Raw genomic sequence first — 20,458 nt, 5'->3', positions numbered from 1 at the left:
CCTCGACAGTACATAAAAAACCCCTATCTCTTAATGTACAGTTTCAAATTAATTATATTGACAACAAAAATTTTAAAAAATCTTCGTTTTGAAGCTTCCGTCCGGCCGGGAGTCATTAGTACTGTAAAGCACACAAGGGAAACTGGTCATAGTTAGAGAAGGGGCATAGTTATAAAAAATTTATCCCAGTAAAAAAGAAGAAAAAGAAACGGGTCTGTAATGACGAAGCAGTTTGGGATGAGGGGGATCGCGAGGGCCTATATTAAAGTGGCCTTATATAAACGCATTCCGGCTCCATCCCATGTAAAAGACGAACGAATAATGTTCTACTGCTTGTAAACCGAACGACTGATAAATTAAAAGGAAAAGAAAATATAAAAAAAGCGAAAAATAAGATAAAATAACTTACAGAAGTAGCTCATTCAAAATCAAAACTTACCTGAAACAATACAGAAAAATTAGTAAAACAATCAAGTTTTCAATAAATGCCACAAAATAAATAATAGATAAATAAAAATAAGTAACTAAACACAGACAAATAATCTATCAGTCTAACACTACATTCAAGTCTTAGATGTAAACGATCTTGTTTGTTTTCGTAGCATCAATTGCAGCTTATTTATTATCTAATTGACTCATTATGCCACACAGTCAGTTGTAATTAAAAACATTACCCAATCATCACAAATTATACCATGATGCCATATTTAAGTCATCGAATGAGTAAGTCGTTTATTGCAAGTGCACAAGACAAATTATAAACCTAATAAGGCAAAATGTCTAAACTTATGACGATCAACTAAAAAAATATTCAAGGAGAAAAAGCCTACTCATTCAAAAACGCATACATATACATAACCACATTCAAGGGAATAGAAGAATATATTTCATCGGTCCTTTGTAGAATTAGTCGTGGGGTAGTTTTCCATATACAAGACACGCAAAAAAAAAAAAAAAAAAAAAAAAAGATGATTAACAACGATAAGAAGAGAGGAACACAATTTATGCAAATATTTATTATATATTTATTATAATATTTATTACCTAACCATCCCTAATCAATCCACACGTTTCAGATTTATTTTAATCCTTCCTCAGGTGAGTTAACGCAGTGGTTAAAACAGTGGACGTCAATCATTAATATTTTGTAACAGTTTATTTTAAAAAAGAGCAAGTGTGGTACCTCAACTCACCTGAGGAAGGATTAACATAATTCCGAAACGTTGTGGATTGAAAGAAAAATTGGTTGTTGTTTTTTTTTAGATGACCTGTTATCCCACCTTCGAGAAGGAAAAACCGTAAGTTAAACTGTTGAGAAAAATAGATAATTTAAGCGGATCGGATTTTCAAAGAAATGTGTACGAAGTCAGAATTAAGCCGTTGTCGGAGCGCTAATAATTAAATGATCCTTCAAAGGCGATTAATTTTTTTAAATTTCCCTATCGCTCTTTCTCCGGTAAGTTATAGGTTCAAGGCGAAATATTTATCCTGCCTGGTGACTCTTTGGACCCGGGAGAATGTAGACAAGGGGTCCAAATATTTATTCAAACCGGATTCCTGTTAAGAGGCCGACATCATTGTTTATGTTCTTCAAATTAACACATTCAGATTTGATTGGAAAAAAAAAACTGAGCTTGTCTTAAATCATTTGCTTGTCAAAAGAAAAACCCCGGTTAACCGAACTCATCTGACAAAAATCACAATTTGGATATTTTCGAAATCCGATCGTTGGTATTGAACTGAAAGATGACGCGTCGAAACGGGAATAAACACAAAGGGAACTAAAATGTTGACAATGATGACGAAAAATTTCATTTGGCTTGTTGACTGAAGGGCCTCTTCCTCAGGTGGTTTTCAAGGACCCCCCGACATTTGTCTTGTGCTCTGTGGGCAGCAGACAATGACGGCAGGGCTTCCAAGAACCCGACGGGGGGCGACACCCCCATTGTCACCAATAACAAAGTTAAGTTGTCCCGTGGGGAACCAACCCCAGAAAATACTGCCCCAACTATATTGTGCCCGTCCTAACTTGTTTTAAACGCTTAATTATTCACCTCCGAACTTTCTAAACGTAATAATTTACTCAATTAACAATTCTTTTTACCTAAGGTCTTGGATGAGATGAAGAAGTCAGTGTCACGAGAGGGATTCGAACCCACGAACTTCGGCTGATACGCCGCTGCTCTAATCACCTGAGCTATCGTGACCTCGATTCACTCGGACACCTCCGATTATCTCAACTTACAACCTTTCCAATTTTACCTCTTTTTGCCATTTTTCAAATGTCGTGCAATCAGGATTCTTTAGTTATTATACTAATCCATGTATGATTAGCGGTCATAATTGACCATATTAATTATTTCAATTATTTTTTTTTTTATCTAAGACTTGGTTGAGATGAAAAATGGGTTCGAATCCCGCTCATGACAACGACTTTTTCGTCTCAACCAAGACCTTAGATGAAAAGAATAATTAATGACATAATTAATATGGTCAATTATGACCTCTAAACATATATGGATTAATGTAATAATTAACCCTCTACCCCCTTGAAAAATGGCAAAAAAGAGGGAAAATGCAAAAGGTGGAGTTAAGATGGGAAGTTGGTGTCTGAATGGATCGAAGTTACGATAGCTCAAGTGGTAGAGCAGCGGCGTATTTTGCCGAAGGTCGTGGGTTCGAATCCCGCTCGAGACACTGACTTTTTTATCTCAACCAATACCTTACTTAAAGATTAATTAATTGAAAAGTAATAATTAACGTTCTCAATCAATCAGCAAAATAGATGTTTTAAAGACAGAGGTTCTATAAATCCAATTAAATTAGTCTAAGTTCCTTGAATTTTACTTTGTAATGTAAGCGACATTGAGGTTGCCGGTGCACATACGGAAAGGATGGCATATGAACAGTAATGGTGAAAAAAAAATCCAGTACTTAATAGAAAACCATCATAAAATCCTGGACAAGAAACATGGGTATAGCCATATACGGAAGACACCGAGGAAAATTGTGTAGAAAAAATGTACTTTCCTTGGTATGGGCATAGTAATAGGTAATGTCAATCTATAACAGATGTACTTAGGTTGCAGAAGACAGGGAAATCTCATCTGGATTATAAATGGACAGTTTTTACTATCTGTCGAACTGCTGTGCCCAGGAATTCCTGTTTGTACCATAGAACAGGACATTTAATATTTAACGTTGTTATCAAAATAATGAATAAGAGAGTGGCCGGGGAGGGGAATTCGAAATATTCAAGTTTCAATTGCATGTCGAGACATTTGTCGATTTTTTTGCTGGGTGAATTTATATTGAAATAAGAGTCTTCTTTGTCCAAATTTTATAACAGGACAGATTTGTTGGCAGGGAAGAAAAAGGCAAAAACGGCCAACACCCATTTATTCGTCTTCAAAATATGCATCCTGCATAAAAATCGAAAATTTGTTTAACCACCGGCATGTTCCTTACATATTGAGTAGGGTTAGACGATTCCTTAGTACTGACTTGACCCAGGACTTACAAAAAGAGTGACTTACTTCAAAGACCATCTTAAACGTACAAATTGTTCGACTATAGACGACCAATGTATTAGAAATTTTTGTAGTCGGCACCTCGCGTTTTTTTTTTTTAATGGCAAAATTTGATTCTCAAGTAGAAAAGCTTTCTTCCATCGTGTGATGTTTGAATATATTTTAAATACATAATTCGTTAATACTACTAAAACGTAAGTTATATGATGTATCTTTTTTTTGTCTGGTCAATGTCAAATCATTATGTTTTTTCCTCTGTCCATACGGAATCATAAGTATTCGTTCCTTTGATTAACACTTAAACTTTCACCTATTGTCTTTCTTTACATCTTTATGTTTGATGAATGAAACTTTTTTTACAGAAGTGTCAGTTTTGATTATATTTATTTTAATTTTTTTTTCTAAACAGCAAATAATTTTTTTTCGCCAAATATGAACGTATGATTTTTGTGAAGATAAGCCGGGCGGAATTCTCCCCTGGGGCTTATCGGGTCTTCGTGAGGGCCTACCTCTATCTCACATCCTGCTAATCGAGCAAAAGAATTTGATGAAACACTGCAGAATTATTGAATGATTATGCTATATTAAAAATCCGATCAAAATTGATTTGGAGGAATTCACCCCTTGGGCGTGTATTGCTTTAAGCGGGACCTTCCTTCTCACACTATCTCCCTATCTTCCTTTTATAGTGTCTTATGAAGCATTAAATCTAAAAAACATGGACCGCCTGGAACAACCCAAAGTGCAAGGACATCACATGTCAATCAATAGCAAAATTGTTAATATGAATTACGACTCCTAAATATGTACAGGGTAAGATTGTGAAAACTTGTTATTAATAAGTCGTGTAGTGTCGTATTGCACGGCCGGCCCCAACTAAGACCAAGAGTGCATATTGATTTCGTGTTGCATTGTGCTAGAGGACTAATTGCTGAACAAGACAAAAGGGTCCGAAGGGTGTGTAGAGGCACTTCACCCCTGGAAAGTGGTCCAAGCCCTCTCACACGGGGACGTATCGAGGTAATTACCACATCTACCTCTAACACAGAGCTACCGTTATTGTCTTGACACTCCGGAGACCACTTCTTGACAGGCACTCTACACACTTCGGTCTACTGTATACGGAACGGCTCGGAGAAATGGAAAATCAATCGAAACTCCTTATATCCAATATTAATTTGAAGTTTTAAAAATTAAGTTCCTCGTTCTGACAAGGATGGAGTAAAGACCACTAGAAAAAAAGATGACATACCGTTCAATTAAAACCAGCTTAAAATGATTCCCTGCTTATCTCAACAAAGCCTAGAAACTACCTGAAAGAACTATATATTAAACATAGCTAAAAAGAAACTCTTGGAGACACACCAAAACGTAATCTTCTGGGTTTCTATTTTAGTACATCATAAGCGTGACGGATCAGATTGTTTTAGATATCCATGCATTCATCAACAGTTTTACGTTAAAGTGCAAGATAATAATTTCCATTTTTAAATTAACGAACGGAATTGAATCATGCAATTAATTCCACTTGGAAAATAATTTAATAATTAACCAACCGGTGCAAGGTCGTTGTATGGAATAGTTCTCCATCCATATCGATTCCAGATTAACCTGATTGACTAATTATTTATGCTTAATATCACGCATTAAATGCATTTCCAACAGAATCCATTTTATACTGGATAATAACACTGTAAAAAATTGATGTAAGTTTTCAAAACTGGGGGAAATTTTGCCGTAAGAAAATCGTTCTGTTTAGTCATGACTTTGGTCATCTCAAAAACCGCACAATTTCGCTTTTCGGTAGCTTTATTAGCATTGATATTAAAAATAGAAAATAATGTGTGGTGATTAGTGACCGTTAGTCAATGATTATTCGGAAATCGTGAGATGCGGTCTGGTGTGATGTAGGTTTCAGAAAAAATTTTCTTTATCGTGCCAACGTTTCGATCTTTATTGAGATCATCTTCAGGGCCTGGGATACGCAGAAAACAAACACATTGTGTGAGTAGAAATACTTTGGTTGAATATAAAAAATATTTTTTTGCATTGTATAAATTCGCTTTTTTCCACAACCTACATGTATTTGTTAAATTTAAACAATGTTTCCCAGGCCTTGAAGATGATCTCAATAAAGATCGAAACGTAGGCACGATAAAGAAAATGTTTTTCTGAAACCTACATCACACCAGACCGCATCTCACGATTTCCGAATAATCATAGAAAATAATACACACTGTTGTGGATACTGGGCGGAATAGGATGATAGTGGACGTCTTAACGTATGCCTAATTGTAAATGTGCGTGAAGTTAAGACCGACCAGTGAAATTATTTGAAAGAGGATAAGGTAAATGGTAAACACCAAAAACGTGTCGAGCTTTCAGCTTTTTTTTCAAATATAACATCTTCAGGGTTGTAATGGTTCAGATTAAAATGCACAAAAGTTGAAGTTAGCAAAAAAAATTTACAGGCCCCAAAATGGGAAATACATACATGCACACTAAGACGTTTTTATGAACATTATTACCCTCAAGATGATATAATATATGACAAAAGCTCGGGAAATATAACGAACTGAAATAAAAGAAAGGACAAAGGAAAAAAAAGACTTCCTCCCTGAAGATGGCGCAATGCCGAAACGTCATTCAACGAACCCAGCGCCGGTTCAGCATGAACGAAAAAAAATGTTTAAAAATTTTGTTTTTCCTACTATATTCGGCGATGTTACATATAACTGACACATAATAAAAACACGAAAAAACACAATTCATACAATTTTTTACCAAGTTTAATTTTGGGTTTAATAATGAGAGGTATTATTCAAATGAAATACACTTCTACATGTTTTAAATTATTACACGTTACAACATTGCATGTTAAAAATTGTCGAGTTGACTCTGACCTTAAAACGTTTCTAAAATGCAATTTATATATTTTAAGGGGTTAAAAGCACCATTGAATTGCCAACCTTCGGTTATTTTCATCTTTTTTTGTATAAAAGTCAGACATATATCATTCCAATTAAGAATTCCTACTGTGAAACTATCTTGTTTTCTATCTGGGCAGTGTGCAGAATATAAAAGGCCGGGTTAGTTCGGTAGCAGAATGCGGGATTACCGTGAAGGTGTTTAGTTCAAGTAACCGTAATTATTTAAGCTTTGAACTCACCGTCTTTGGCTCGACTTGAAGCAAAACTCCCCTTAACTTAAGTCCTGTTTAATGGTTAATAAGCCCAAGTTTCTAAGGTTCACCTAATTCGACCTTAATGGATACAGTAGTGTTAGGATTCATGAATTAATTATCAAATTCCAATCTCAGGTGAACTTTATTTCCCAACCATTTACTTCCGCGGCTTTTAAAATTAAATTCGGCGAGAGTGAGTTTAACGGAATTACAAACGTCTATCATTCGGATCATAACGTCATCCGTGACCACCTAATCTCCATTCTAAAGACCGGAGGTCATTTACTCAGCTGCATGAATATTCCACCGGCCAATGATATACAAATTACGACCGTCTTTTAATAGTCAATTGTCCATATAATTAATTTAGAAACTTAGATCATATAAGATATCAAGTCCTTACGTTCTCAGATTAATCGTGAATTCTTTCAATCAATTACGATGCTGAAGCTACACCGAAATAAATTTTCAGTTTATGTCTTTAATTTATTTATTCCTGTTGTGAGAAGTGGACCGATACGATTTATTTTTGAATGTTGGTGTAATCAATGGCATGCGTTAATAAATAATGCAGTGTTCTCTAACGGGGTAATTATTTAAATTTCCTGCCACCGGAACCATTTATAAATAGCTACAACGGCTTTTTAATAGGGCCGATCACACACCTTCCGTCAATCCCGGCTCAGAGTGTGGTTGTTTTTCATAAACTACAAACTACAAGAAAGATGGATGTGGCTATATCAATGTAATTAATTTTGTGAAAAGTATTAGGTATCTTTACGTCCAATTAGAAATAATTTAAATTAAAAGTAACTAACAATTATTTTCCTACACGCCCATTATACTATTTAAGGTAAATAATCCGATAATTCGCACCTATATTATTTTAATACTACTCATTAATTTATAACTAGGGGCGTCGGTGGCCGCAACGGTTTAGGCGTTGACACGACGCTCATCACTGTAAGTTAAAGGTCCCGGGTTCGAATCCGGCGACCCTGCATTCGAACCCGACATACTTACAAATGGGCTTTTTTTCAAAAACACCGGCACCCCGAAGGTTGATATAACCTATGCTGTTGCGAACCCTCGTAAAAAAAAATATAACTAATTTATGTAATTAATTATGATTATTTGAAGATGGTGAGATGCGACCTGGTGTGACGTAGGTTTTAGAAAAACATTTTCTTTATCGTGCCAACGTTTCGATCTTTATTGAGATCATCTTCAGGGCCTGGTATTTATAAACATTGTTTAAATTTTACAAATGCATGTAGGTTTGTGGAAAAAAAAATTAAAATTGAAACCTAGGTTAATGATAAAATTAAAACTAGTCAATACCTAAACATAAAGATGAACTAATTAATGGATTGTGTTGTAACATCGACTCTTTCCTTAACGCTTTTTATTACTCGCAATTATGTATTAATTATTGAAAAATACTTTGGAACTGAAAGAATGATTTGGAACTTTTTGAATGATCCGAGAAACATTATAATAAAGAGAGAAAGGAGCGTCGGTGGCCGCAACGATTGACACGGTGCTCATCACTGTAACTTGAAGGTCCATGGTTCGAATCCAGCGGGCCAGCAGTCGAGCCCGTCATACTTATGAACGGCTTTTTTTTTCAAAAACACCGGCACCCTGAGGGTTTATATGATCTCTGCTGTTACGAACCCTCGTTAAAAAAAGAGAGTGAGAGAGAGAAAGTTTGTATGTAAGAGGTAATCTCGAAATCGACTGGTCCAATATTGATCAATTTTTTTAGACGGGTACCTTATGATGATAGGAATGACACATAGTTTTGTCATGTTATTGTTGCACGAGTAAAGATATGAATTTTGTATGTTACTCTGCATACCGCAACGCAAAGCAATTCAACGTAAACAGCTGCGATGCTCGATGAGAAATGTGGGGGAGGTACGCGAAGTAGACGTCTACATAGTATAGTGTTACTGCACAGTATACTTAAGTGCAGACGTACGCAGATGAATTTACCGTTTTAAGCAACACACTGCTTCTTTGGACTTTAGTCTAATAGTGAAGAGACTAGACTATATCACACCAGCTGAACTTAACTAGGGGTACGCTAGGGCGCGATATCATGTTCACCGTCCTAAATTGGTTAACAGTGCCAAAACACAAAATTTGAACGGTTTTCATTATTTCTCTGTAAAAGGATTACGCATGGTACCTAGGTGGTACATGGTACCTGGGATACCATCCTGAAACGTTTTTGATTTAAAAAAGGGGAAAAAAGTAAAATTATCTTAACAAATATTTTAGCATGGAAATTTAATATATTTTTTCTGTTTACGTCGTTCTCAAAGAGCGCTGATGGGGCAATGCAAAAATTATTTGGCAAAGGGGTTTCACTGCACAAAGAATCGAACCCTGTTCTTATTCTGTATGCAGTTTTTCCCTCTATTTTGGCATGTTATCAATTTTCTAGCTGTTGACATGCTAAGATGGGTATGTATATGAAGGGTGGCCCTGGAGAGGGGCTAAACTCAGAGAAGTGATAGGACTACTAACCGGTCACTGACATCTGAGAAAACATCTACACAACATGGGCATATACAACGAAGATCTCATCTGCAGATTATGTATAGAGGAGGAGGAAACAGCCACCCATATCATCTTGGAATGCGAAGCAACAGCTCAAAGGAGATTCAACCTAACATACGAAAAAACTTAGGAAATGAAATTGTAGCAGCGACAGTCAATGACCTGATACTTCTAAGGAGAAGAGCACTGAACTAAGGAACTAGGAAGGTACAATAAGCCAAAAGACTGCAGTGCCTGGGGAGTACAAACTCTGCTTCCTAGCATCCTTACCACATACCATACCATGAAGGGTAGGGGGAAAACTGAAATTTTTTTTTATTGAACTCGAGATTTAAAGTGACATAATAGGGCGACTGCTAGTAATAAAAGGGTCTGATTTCGGCACATAAACACCTAACGGCTAGCTGGACGTAGAGACGTCGATGCGAAACAACATTAAAAAAACATATAACAAAGTTCAGAACAGAGGACATGACCTAACAGAATAATATTGAATTAAACATGTCATTTTTGTGTTTGTGATTGATTCCCTTTAGCCTTTCTCATGGATCATAATTGTCAACTCATTTGGTATATCGAGATTTAGATAAGCTAACATTTAATTCACACCCAGTTCGGCGAGGGGACGCGTACTGCCATGATTAAACATCAGGAGTGATGACAAATGATGATACAAGATTCGAGATTAGGTCTATCTCTTCAATGGCCGATATTCACCACATGGTTTGGCCATCAGCTTCTTCAGTACTAAATGGCCCGTATACCCGAGCGATTTCATATTCCATTAGTAAATGACATCCGACCCTTGTTCTGGATTTAAATGTCCCAGAAACTATTTTGATGAGATCAAGCGGGGAGGTCCTCGCGTTTGAACTGAAAGTGTTCCGGTTTGATTATAAAGTGTTAATTAAATTTTTAATTATTGTTAATAAACCAGTAGTTAAGAAAGTCTTATCGCGTCGGCTATTTTAAGAGGAGTCGGTTCTTGAGCAAAACATTTTCTTTCATTGAAGGGGCCTGAACACAAACACCGTTTCAATTGTATCACGGGGGGATCTGCGGAAAGGAGGGACTCCCACGATATTTGCAGGGATAAGTGGTCGAGGGGCGGCCGGCGTGTCTAATGTTTCGGCTAAGTCCGGTGGCAAACACCAGCTTCCTACGGGGGAGAAGCCTGTCCACTTGTTACACTGCCCATTGTCGGAAGAGGGGGCCGAATGTACGCTTCAATACATCTATATCCTTGCCCAAACAGGGGTTATCGACATATAATGGTTTTGCTTACCTACGGAATTATTCCGGCCCCAACACGCCTTCTTTTCTCCTGAATTCCTGTTTTGAATCCCACAGAAATCACACCCCCTCTTTATTTGAAATTATCTTCTTAGATCCGCACTAACTGATGAAATACATTTACACCCTATTTCATAATCAACATATTAAATAATCAGATAGGGAAATCCATTATTAAGGACCAACAACTGCAATGCTAAGACCTGGGAAATTAAAAAAATTGTTCCAAAATTATCGAAACTAAAATTTTTTATTTAAGTAGTCTCAATCGAGCTCCAGTCCAGCTTAAGTCAGAATAAAAAAATCACATTCTGGACTGCCTATTTATATTAGATTTTATAGTGTTTATATGGTATATTTTATACTAGCCTATTTTGAAATCTGACGATTTTAAACCATTTTAAAACTCACCTACTTTCCAAAATACAGAAATACGTTGAAGTTGTCAGCATTCCCTACATGTTTCATCCCATTTTTGGACTTGGCTTTAAAACGTGTCGAAACTTAAAGTAACAGGTTGGCGTGACTTACCTTCTCCTTATTAGGGCTACAAAATATCCGGACTTTATTTTCACTGGCGGCCGAGAGGCCAACACGGCAGAGTGATTACGGGGTACCTCATTAAATCTCGTTGCACTTAAAGCTCAGAGGTATTCCGGTCCCAACCCCTTCTTCTCGTCTGTATGCCGGGCATGGCCACGTGGGAAGTGCATTGTTAGGGAATTTTCACGCTTAAGTCACTTGCCGTCAATGGCAACTCGACGGATTATAGCAAAGCCGAAGGTCTGGAATAGGAACTATAAAATGGAATGCGTTATGATGATGTTGGGATCTCTTCGAGCAACTCTCGGTTTAAGATAAATTACCCATTCGCATCCGTCAAAAGAGGTAAAATTTATTCAAGATAAACGGTCTTCGGGTTGGTTTTATAAGGAGAAGGGAAGCGCTCAAGACTGTCGGATCATCTGTCACGTTTCCCAGATGTCGAACCGTGACCAAACGGCAAATAGCGGTGGACACATAAACAACATGGAACAAATGTATGATGAGACTCCAGCCGTGGATTCTGGTGGAGATAACTCAAACATAAACCACCTCGGGAAGCGTTGACCTTTCCCAAACTGTGACAGGGAGTCCTGGAAAGACGGGGGAACAACCCCCGCCCGGAGAGATAGAGATCGACACGGCAAGAATCCGACCCACCGCTCGGGGAATTTAGTGTCTCTGTTTGATTAATGACTTTAAGAAGGGTCCTGGGGGTGAGCTGACATTAATAATACCGTGAGAGGTATACGGCCTTTCTTAAGAAAACACTAGAAACGGGGATGAGAGCTGTAAAAATATGGTCAAAGAAAGAGGCATTCCTGCCACAATAGGTAAACATTTCGTTAAGTAAATATTCCTCTAGTGAAACGAAATTTTCCGAAAGACTTAAACACCTTACAAAGACATCAAATCTAAACAAATAGGTATAAAAAATGATCACCATCATCAAAACTTGCTGTTCAACATGTTGGATATACAAATAAAATACAAATGAAATAAGATTCTGTTCAAAATAATTTGTTTCTCTCAAAGAATCAAACTATTGCATACGTTTCAATTGTCCATGTGTTATTATTGCTTTGTTGTACAAGACAAACACAGATGAAAAATTTAAATCAATGTTGGAATTGCCTGCATTCAGCTAATTGTTCCTTTGAGAAAGCGCTTTTCTTCGAATCTCTCTTGAAATGAAGAATAAGACGAGGGAAATCTCTCTATAACGAATATAATCCCGACCAATTCCGGTTCCTTCCCGTTGGAAAATGGTTGCCGGGATGGGAAGCAAGGCTCATTTACCATCTTCAGGAGAACATCGAGGAGATACTAATTGTTTCCAAGCCATCAAATTTAATCCTAGCATAGTACGATTTACAAATCGGGCCATTTATTCAAATCGAAAAAAGGCAACCCAATATCACAGTCGAATCCTACAAAGTATAAAACTGCAGCAGTACGAACAGCATTTCAAAATTTATATATCTAAATACTAAAACAGCTCAAGGATTGTTCCTCCTTCAAAATGAAATAACCGATCGGGCAATTATCCAGATTGTTACAACGATAACTCTTTTAAACTTGCTTAACAGCACTATAAATCATTAGCAGATAGGCCCGAACAAAAAGAATGCCGTGAAACCCAAGACAATATTTGTAAAATACAAAAGAGGCCCAATAATCTTTGGAAGTGATTTTATTATCAACATATTTTTATATACGTATAAAGTTAGGTCTGTAGGTGTCCGCATGTTTCTCTCGCGCTAGTCTCTAAACAGAGTTATACTTAAATAATGCAATTTTTTTTAATATAGCTTGCAAAATGTTGAGTATTTCGAAATCAACTATACTTATCTATATAAGTAGAAGAAGCTGTGTATTCTGTGTTTAAAATCATGCTATATTGACTTTTTTACGAATTTTAAATCATTCTGATAAAAAAGGATTCTCGCTATCTACGCAGGCCGAAGGGAAAATTAAATAAATACCTCGCATGTGAAAAAACGTATATAAATCCCATTTTTCCCCAGTTATAAAAATTTCTCATCAGCCAGACTGACAGTTGCTGTGGGAATGGTTTCACTTGTTTTAATTCGAGTCCCAGGGATGAAACTGCCCACATGAATTAGACTCAATGTAGACGGTATGTAAATTGAAAAATAACCATTGAAGAGAGAAAAAAAAACAAATCCAGGGCGAACACTTTCCATAGGGGGATAAGAACCGGAGACACAAGACAATTAAATTTCGAACGTCGATTTCCACAGCCCAAGGACCTACGGAAGTCTTTAATTCAGACCCTTTGTAAATCAGCATGTCGGTCGAAGGATAAACGTCGAAAGACGTATCCTGTCATCATCTAACAGGAAGTGGCTTGAGAAAGTTATGGGACGTTGGGTGTAAAGTGATATTGAATATGGATCCAATTGGTCTAAAATAACTAGCTGTCTATTTTAATATTACGTGTTGAATACGATTCAAACAAAAAGCCATTCTTTAAAAGAAAAGCATCATTTTTGTATTAAGAGATCAGGGATAATGCAAATTTAAAAAAAAAAAAATTAGATCCTTCTTAGATGTTCATATTTGTTAACCTAGTGAATTAGCAAAAAGTTTCAAAGTCCTGATGAAGGATCAAAAGGCTCAATTATACTGGACTTTAATAAAATTCGAATATCTGATTTTCCTCACTCTATTGATCATACAAAACGTTCTTACATGGAAGCCTAATCTCCGTTTTATTTTGATAAATAAGTGGAAGTGATAAAAACTTGGCAGGAATCGTTGAAAAAGTCCGAACTGGGCGTGGAATCAACTCTGTGATACAGTCCATTAGATTTCGTAGTCTGACTGACCAAATAACATCTTTCAATTAATTACGGTATTGGTTGAGATAAAAAAGTAAGTGTCATGAGCGGGATTCGAACCCACGACCTTCGGATCAATACGGCGCTGCTCGACCACTTGAGTTATCGTGACTTCGATCCAATCGGACACCAACCTATGATATAGATTTATTCTTAAGTAGTTTTCAGCATGTTGTTCCTTATGAGCGCATGACTAAAAGTGAGTTCATTATCCCGGGGTGAAGAGCCCATTATAAATAAGGGTTTAATTATTGGATTTAAATGACTAGAAACGTCGTGTCGGAGGTATAAATTCCACCGGAAAAAAATGGGTTCTGGCACAACAATGGGCAAAGAGGAAGGTGGGTATTTCGATCTTAACAAATGTTGTTATTCCTGCGCCGGTTCCAAAATAAAGATTTAATTAAATACTTATCGAGACGGGCAGTGTTGTTAATAAAGGGCAAATTCCTAAAGCTCGACGGTAGATAACGCGGAATCGAAATGCGCAGCTGGTTTATAATTGACGTTTTACGTTTATTAATAAAAAAGGGCCACACAGGAACGGAAACGAGAAGAAAACCGTTGTTAAGACCTTCTTCACGGATCGACTTCGACACAAATACCCCTACGGTTTAATGAAACACAAAAATAGGTGTAATGAGTTGGCAGGGTGGCCGGACAAAAGTTTGGGCCTCTAAATGAAAAGTGTAGCTGGTACCGTGCCAGAGGCGGACTACGGTTTCGCCAATAAAGTTCACACCGGGCGGGCCAGGCTAGATCGTAGACAAATTTGTAAGGTAGTGCACTGGAAAACATTATGCCAAAATATAAAACAGTATGGCATAAAATCGGGCAATAAACGTAATGGGGACAAGGCACAGTTCGACCCTAAGAACACCGATTTGTCATTTCAAATCTTCAAACTATCGTACATCATGAAAAATTGTAACAAGCAAATAAATTAACTCAAACTGCGATGAAACCGAAAAAAAAATACGAATTCCTTGGAATTTCAAACAGTTCTGACCAATTAAGATTTTATCTAGCATTGTAAAATACTAAGTTCTCAACAAAGTGTTACTTATTAAAAATGCCTTTGTACAAGTTTATTATACATATTTATGAGTTATATTTAGAATTAATTCACTACTTTCGTGGTCCGCTTGACCAATTAATACATGACAATTAATTAAGGCTTTTAGTTGAGATGGAAAAAAGTCAATGGCACGAACAGGATTCGAACCCACTATCTTCGGCTTGATACGCCGCTGCTGCCATTGACTTTTTTTCATCTCAACTAAAAGCCTTAATTAATTGACATGTATTAATTGGCCAAGCGGACCACGAAAGTAGTGAATTAATGATTTAAAAAACTGAAATACACTTCACTAAAGCTCTCCGTCGCCATTTCAATTGTCGTCGAGAATCAAAACCGATTACACGACATTTGAAAAATGGCAAAAGGAGGGAAAACTCATAAGGTGGGGTTGAGATGGGAAGTTGATGCCTAGTGGATTGAGGTCACGATAGCTCAAGTGGTAGAGCAGCGGCGTATCTAGCCGAAGATCGTGGGTTCGAATCCCGCTCGTGCCATTGACTTTTTTCATCTCAACTAAAAGCCTTAATTAATTGTCATATATTTAGAATAATTCAGATTTTTGTGTGAAACAAACATAATAATATTAAAATAAAACCTAGCTGTACTGATATTGAAATTTTTAAAAAAACAAAACAAATGTGATCAAAAGATAAGCTAAGGTAAGTAAGCAAACTACTATAAATTATTTATCCATTCATGTTTAGAGGTCATAATTGACAATATTAATTATTTCACTTAATTATTCATTTTATCTAAGGTCTTGGTCGAGTTGAAAAAGTTAGTGTCACGAGCGGGGTTCGAATCTCTCTAATTAATATATAATTAATTATTTGTGTTGCGATTATCATCAAGACATAAAAAATTGAGCTTTGGGCTGAAAAATAGGTAAATTTATGTATTTAAGATTTGCAAACTATACAGCGTATTGGTACAAATTTTGCAGTAGATTCTTCATTCAAAATGGAACCAAAAAGAACTAATTAACTATGGCCTGAATCGCAACAGTTTCGGAGTTATTCCACCTTTTCTGATTTTTTTTTAAATTTCACGACTTGCTTCTAATAACCAACGATAACTCCAGAATTAAAAGATTTTGGACAAATCCGTTGATACCATTGAAAACTACGTTACCAATAACCTGGAAAAATCCTGAACTTACAAAGGTTGACGAAATAAGCGTTTTAGTAGCCCGAATTTTGAAAAAAAACTGCAAATTTCAGAAAACGTACTCCATGTCCTTTTTAGTGGTGCAATTGCTTTTTGAATTATTTTTTCAAATATGAAATAATTAATGAATGAAAGGAAAAAATCGTGGTTGACGGATTGGTAAAGTGGTAACTTAAGAAAATTTTGAATGAATTTATTAAACTTTTTCATCATTCTAGTCAGCGGCCAATCAGATTTTAGGGTTATAGGAACGGGATAATAAAAGGAGAATGATTTCTTACGATTTCAGGACCTTGCTTCCAATAAACAATGATTACGTTAAATTTCTAAAAAGATCAATGCTAGAATTGTAAACGTTGGTGAAATAAGCGTTTAGTATCCAGAACTGTGAAAAAAAATTTTTTTTTTTCAAAGTTGGAAAACTTACTATGGTGATTTTAATATACTATTTCTAAACGTAGAAACCAGCAAATTTCAGAAAACGTACTCCATGTACAATCCTTTTTAGTGGTGCAATTGCTTTTTTCATTACATTTTTCAAAGATGAAAAAATTTATGAAGGAAAGGAAAAAATCGTGGTTGACGGATTGGTAAAGTGGTAACTTAAGAAAATTTTGAATGAATTAAACTTTTTTCATCATTCTAGTCAGCGGCCAATCAGATTTTAGGGTTATAGGAACGGGATAATAAAAGGAGAATGATTTTTTAAGATTTCAGGACCTTGCTTCCAATAAATAATGATTACGTTAAATTTCCAATAAGATGTGAAGAATACTAAAATTGTAAACGTTCGTGAAATAAGCGTTTTAGTAGCCAGAACTTTGAAAAATGATTTTTTTTTGAAATTGGAAAACATACTATGGTGATTTTAATCTATTTCTAAACGTAGAAACCAGCAAATTTCAGAAAACGTACTCCATTTGATATCCTTATTAGTGCTGCAATTGCTTTTTTAATTAGTTTTTTCAAAGATGAAGAAATTAATGAAGTAAAGGGAAAAACCGTGGTTGAAGGATTGGTAAGGTGGAAACTTAAGGTAATTTTGAATGAATTTATTAAATGTTTTTTTCATCATTCTATTCAGTGGCCAATCAGATTTTAGGGTTATAATAAAGGAAAATGTACAATCTTAAGAATTTTTTGCCGCTATTCAAGCATATAATTGTTGTTGTCTGTCGGCTGATCCACAAGGATAAGACAAACGGAGACTAGTTAAAATTAGAACCGATAGAGGAAAATGCCGTTTTTTTAATAAAAAGTTCAAAAGGTGAAAGATAAGAAAGGGGAAGAGAGGAATTGATTTCACAATTGCACCAACCATGTGAACCTATCTTCTGTAGATTACATTTACCAGTGAGATACCGACCGGTTCGATTGTTCTGGCAACAAGCGGTCAGTAGATTCGTAGTTTTCCATTGTACTCGAGCCTTTATTTATCTCAATAAGGATGGGTTGGGTGTGGATACTGTAAATAACGAAACTGTCAATCCGCTATCTCCGTTCCTTTATCTCTACTACCTTTCTGTTGACAACAAATTGTGTTTACACATTCATCCCGAGCGTAAGCCTTATTATCTTAGGGAGACGTCTACGACCCGAGGTAAACAGAAGATAGAAAAGCTGGTAGCTTTTGGTTTTAAATCCCATTTACGAGAGGAACAACGTCATATTTCAACTCTTTGGACACAAAGCCAATTTCTATTCCTGTAGAGCGGACGGCTCGAGTTATTAACCACGGCCAGGGTGAATTAAAGCCGTTTAAGGTATCAGGAGTGAATTGTAGGTCGCGAATGAGAAGTGCACCGGATTTATAGCTGGTTCGCCTGGCTGGAGCATTAATATCCTCGGAATTAAACGGTTAGTTTCGGCCTTTTCCCCCCTCGTTCCGTACTTTCATATTTTCACACTCGGTTTACGAGATCTGTATTTATTAACAGACAGAAGAGGATGTGAACGTATTTAAACTCGGGGGTCAATTAGAAGCGATAAGAGGTTTAACGTTATCAACTGATAAAAAAAAAGCATATGGTGACTCCTCGATTTTAGACGGTAGTTATTAATATATTGAGAAATATTACTGAGGACTTCAGTGTGTCCTTTTTAGATGGTCCGCTGAATTTCTCATGAACCAATGACGCTACAATTTTTTTTTTAATGTGTTTAATATTTTTTAGGCTAGTTTTAAATTTTTACCTTTTTTGGAGAAAAATTATACGGGGTACCTGAGCCCCAGTTCAATTTCAAAATTTCAAATACGACCCTATACATCCTGACACATATAAAATGATTGTTTATACTGGAAACAATGGAACAATCGGATTTTAAATTGGACACAAAATGACAAAGATATGACAAAAAGAAACCGCCAGCTTAATTTCGGCGCAGAACTAAATTATTTTTTTAAAGGCAATTGATATTTACTTTAGTGAAGAAGGAAATTATTGGAATTAATAATGAAACAAAAGAAATGAGTTTTTTCAAACGTTTTGCCATAAATTTGACAAATTTAAATTCCGATTGCTCCATTGTTTTCAGCATAAAAAATCCTTTAATATGATGTGACAGGATGTATGGGGTCGTACTTGAAATTTTGAAGTTGAACTGGGGTTGAGGTTTAAGTACCCTCTGTAATTTTTCTCATGAAAAGGTAAAAATTTGAAACTAGACTAAAATATATTAAACATATTTTTTTAAAATTTTTTATAGCGTCATTGCTTCAAGAATAATTCAGCTGGGCGTAGAAATCCTAATAACGATGTGTTCCAGGATGTACAGGGTCGTATAGAAATTTTGAAGTTGAACTGCGCCTGACATACCCTGTATAATTTTTCTCCAATAAAAGTAAAAATTTGAAACTATATTAAAAAATATTAATACGCATTTTTTTGTTTTTACGATATATCATTGGTTCAAGAGAAATTCAGCCGGGCCAACTAAAAACGACACCCTGTATACGTATTTAAACAATACAAAAAAAATCATGTTCAAGCGTAACAACGAAAACAAAAATCAAACTTAAAACTTTTGGAATGTTTAATATCAAACATTTATCTATTCATTCTCAACACGACACGCAAGAATGGCACAATTTCACAGAATACAAACACTTTGAACCCTGAAGATGATCTCAATAAAGATCGAAACGTTGGCACGATAAAGAAAATGTTTTCTGAAAACTACATCACACCAGACCGCATCTCACGATTTCTGAATAATCATCGACTAATGGTCACTAATCACCACACATTTATCTATTATTATTTCATGTTTAAGACATATTTTCAACCTACAAAAAACATGCAAATAAGATTTATATGCCTTGGCCAACGATGTTAACAGGCATGCAAACAAGGCAAGGAAGGAGTGAACATACAAGGATGAACTTACTTTTTTTCTGGACAGAAACCTTGCCAATCTCTTGGTTTAAAATTAACACCAAGACCCACTAATAATTTTCTTACAAACACATTTTTACAGAATAGTGAATAAATTGAGATAAGTAGGTAATGAGTCTAACGTAAAATACAGGTTTTGTTACACAACTCTACAAAATTAAATAGGATTGCTTTATATTAATTTCTATTTTTGTTAAATGCGCTTAACTCGAAAAGAAGTTAATTATGGAAGGAAATATAATTTATTGTGGTTTTGCTACTACTTTCATTATCACAACTTGGTCAATAAATTGGTCAATTCGAACATAAACAAGACTTGTTTGTTAAAGAAGCTTAGAAGCCTTTATTGTTTAATAGGTTTTAAATGTAAACTGTATGGGTTTTTTTAAAATAACACATACGCTTTACAACAATCACGTGAAAAAATTAACCATTTCTACAGTCTGTGTGAACCGTTCGTACCCATTAAGATTCTTCTTCTCTGTCTTTTTTTTCTGATTTTTAATCTTCCTTCTTCAGATATCTAACGAACCACTGACTGATCTCGTTTGTGATTTCGATACAGCCTGGAGCAGCAAGAGCCCACACGGTCTAGTATGTTAATTAATCTAGCAGTTATTAAAGGAGGAGAAGTGAAAACAGGTGGGACGGCGGTTAACGCCCCGACACCTTCCCATTGTCCGCCGGCTGTGATTTACTTCCAGGCGACAATAAGAGGGCAAACGAGGCACAACTGTAAATAAACAGCTTATACAGTGATCGATCACTCCGGATTTAGCGGTGTTTTGCATAAATATTTGGTAGGAAATGGAAAAAATATAACCGAGCCACTT

General features: G+C 35.9%; 1 protein-coding gene across 1 annotated transcript in view; it reads right to left on the bottom strand.

The window, feature by feature from the left end:
* Positions 1-418: 418 nt before the first annotated feature.
* The window catches only part of LOC112126812 (protein pangolin, isoforms A/H/I/S-like), a 65,688-nt gene continuing 45,648 nt past the window's right edge, over positions 419-20,458 (bottom strand). The window contains exon 4 of the mRNA XM_024226662.1: positions 419-439. Coding sequence (XP_024082430.1) covers positions 419-439 — 21 coding nt within the window. The remainder of the gene's footprint in view (positions 440-20,458) is intronic.

The sequence above is a fragment of the Cimex lectularius genome, unplaced genomic scaffold (assembly GCF_000648675.2).
Source record: "Cimex lectularius strain Harlan isolate CLEC.00 unplaced genomic scaffold, Clec_2.1 scaffold26, whole genome shotgun sequence".
Lineage (NCBI taxonomy): Eukaryota > Metazoa > Arthropoda > Insecta > Hemiptera > Cimicidae > Cimex > Cimex lectularius.
Note: the sequence above shows the minus strand (reverse complement) of the source record. Positions and strands in the feature narration are given on the sequence as shown.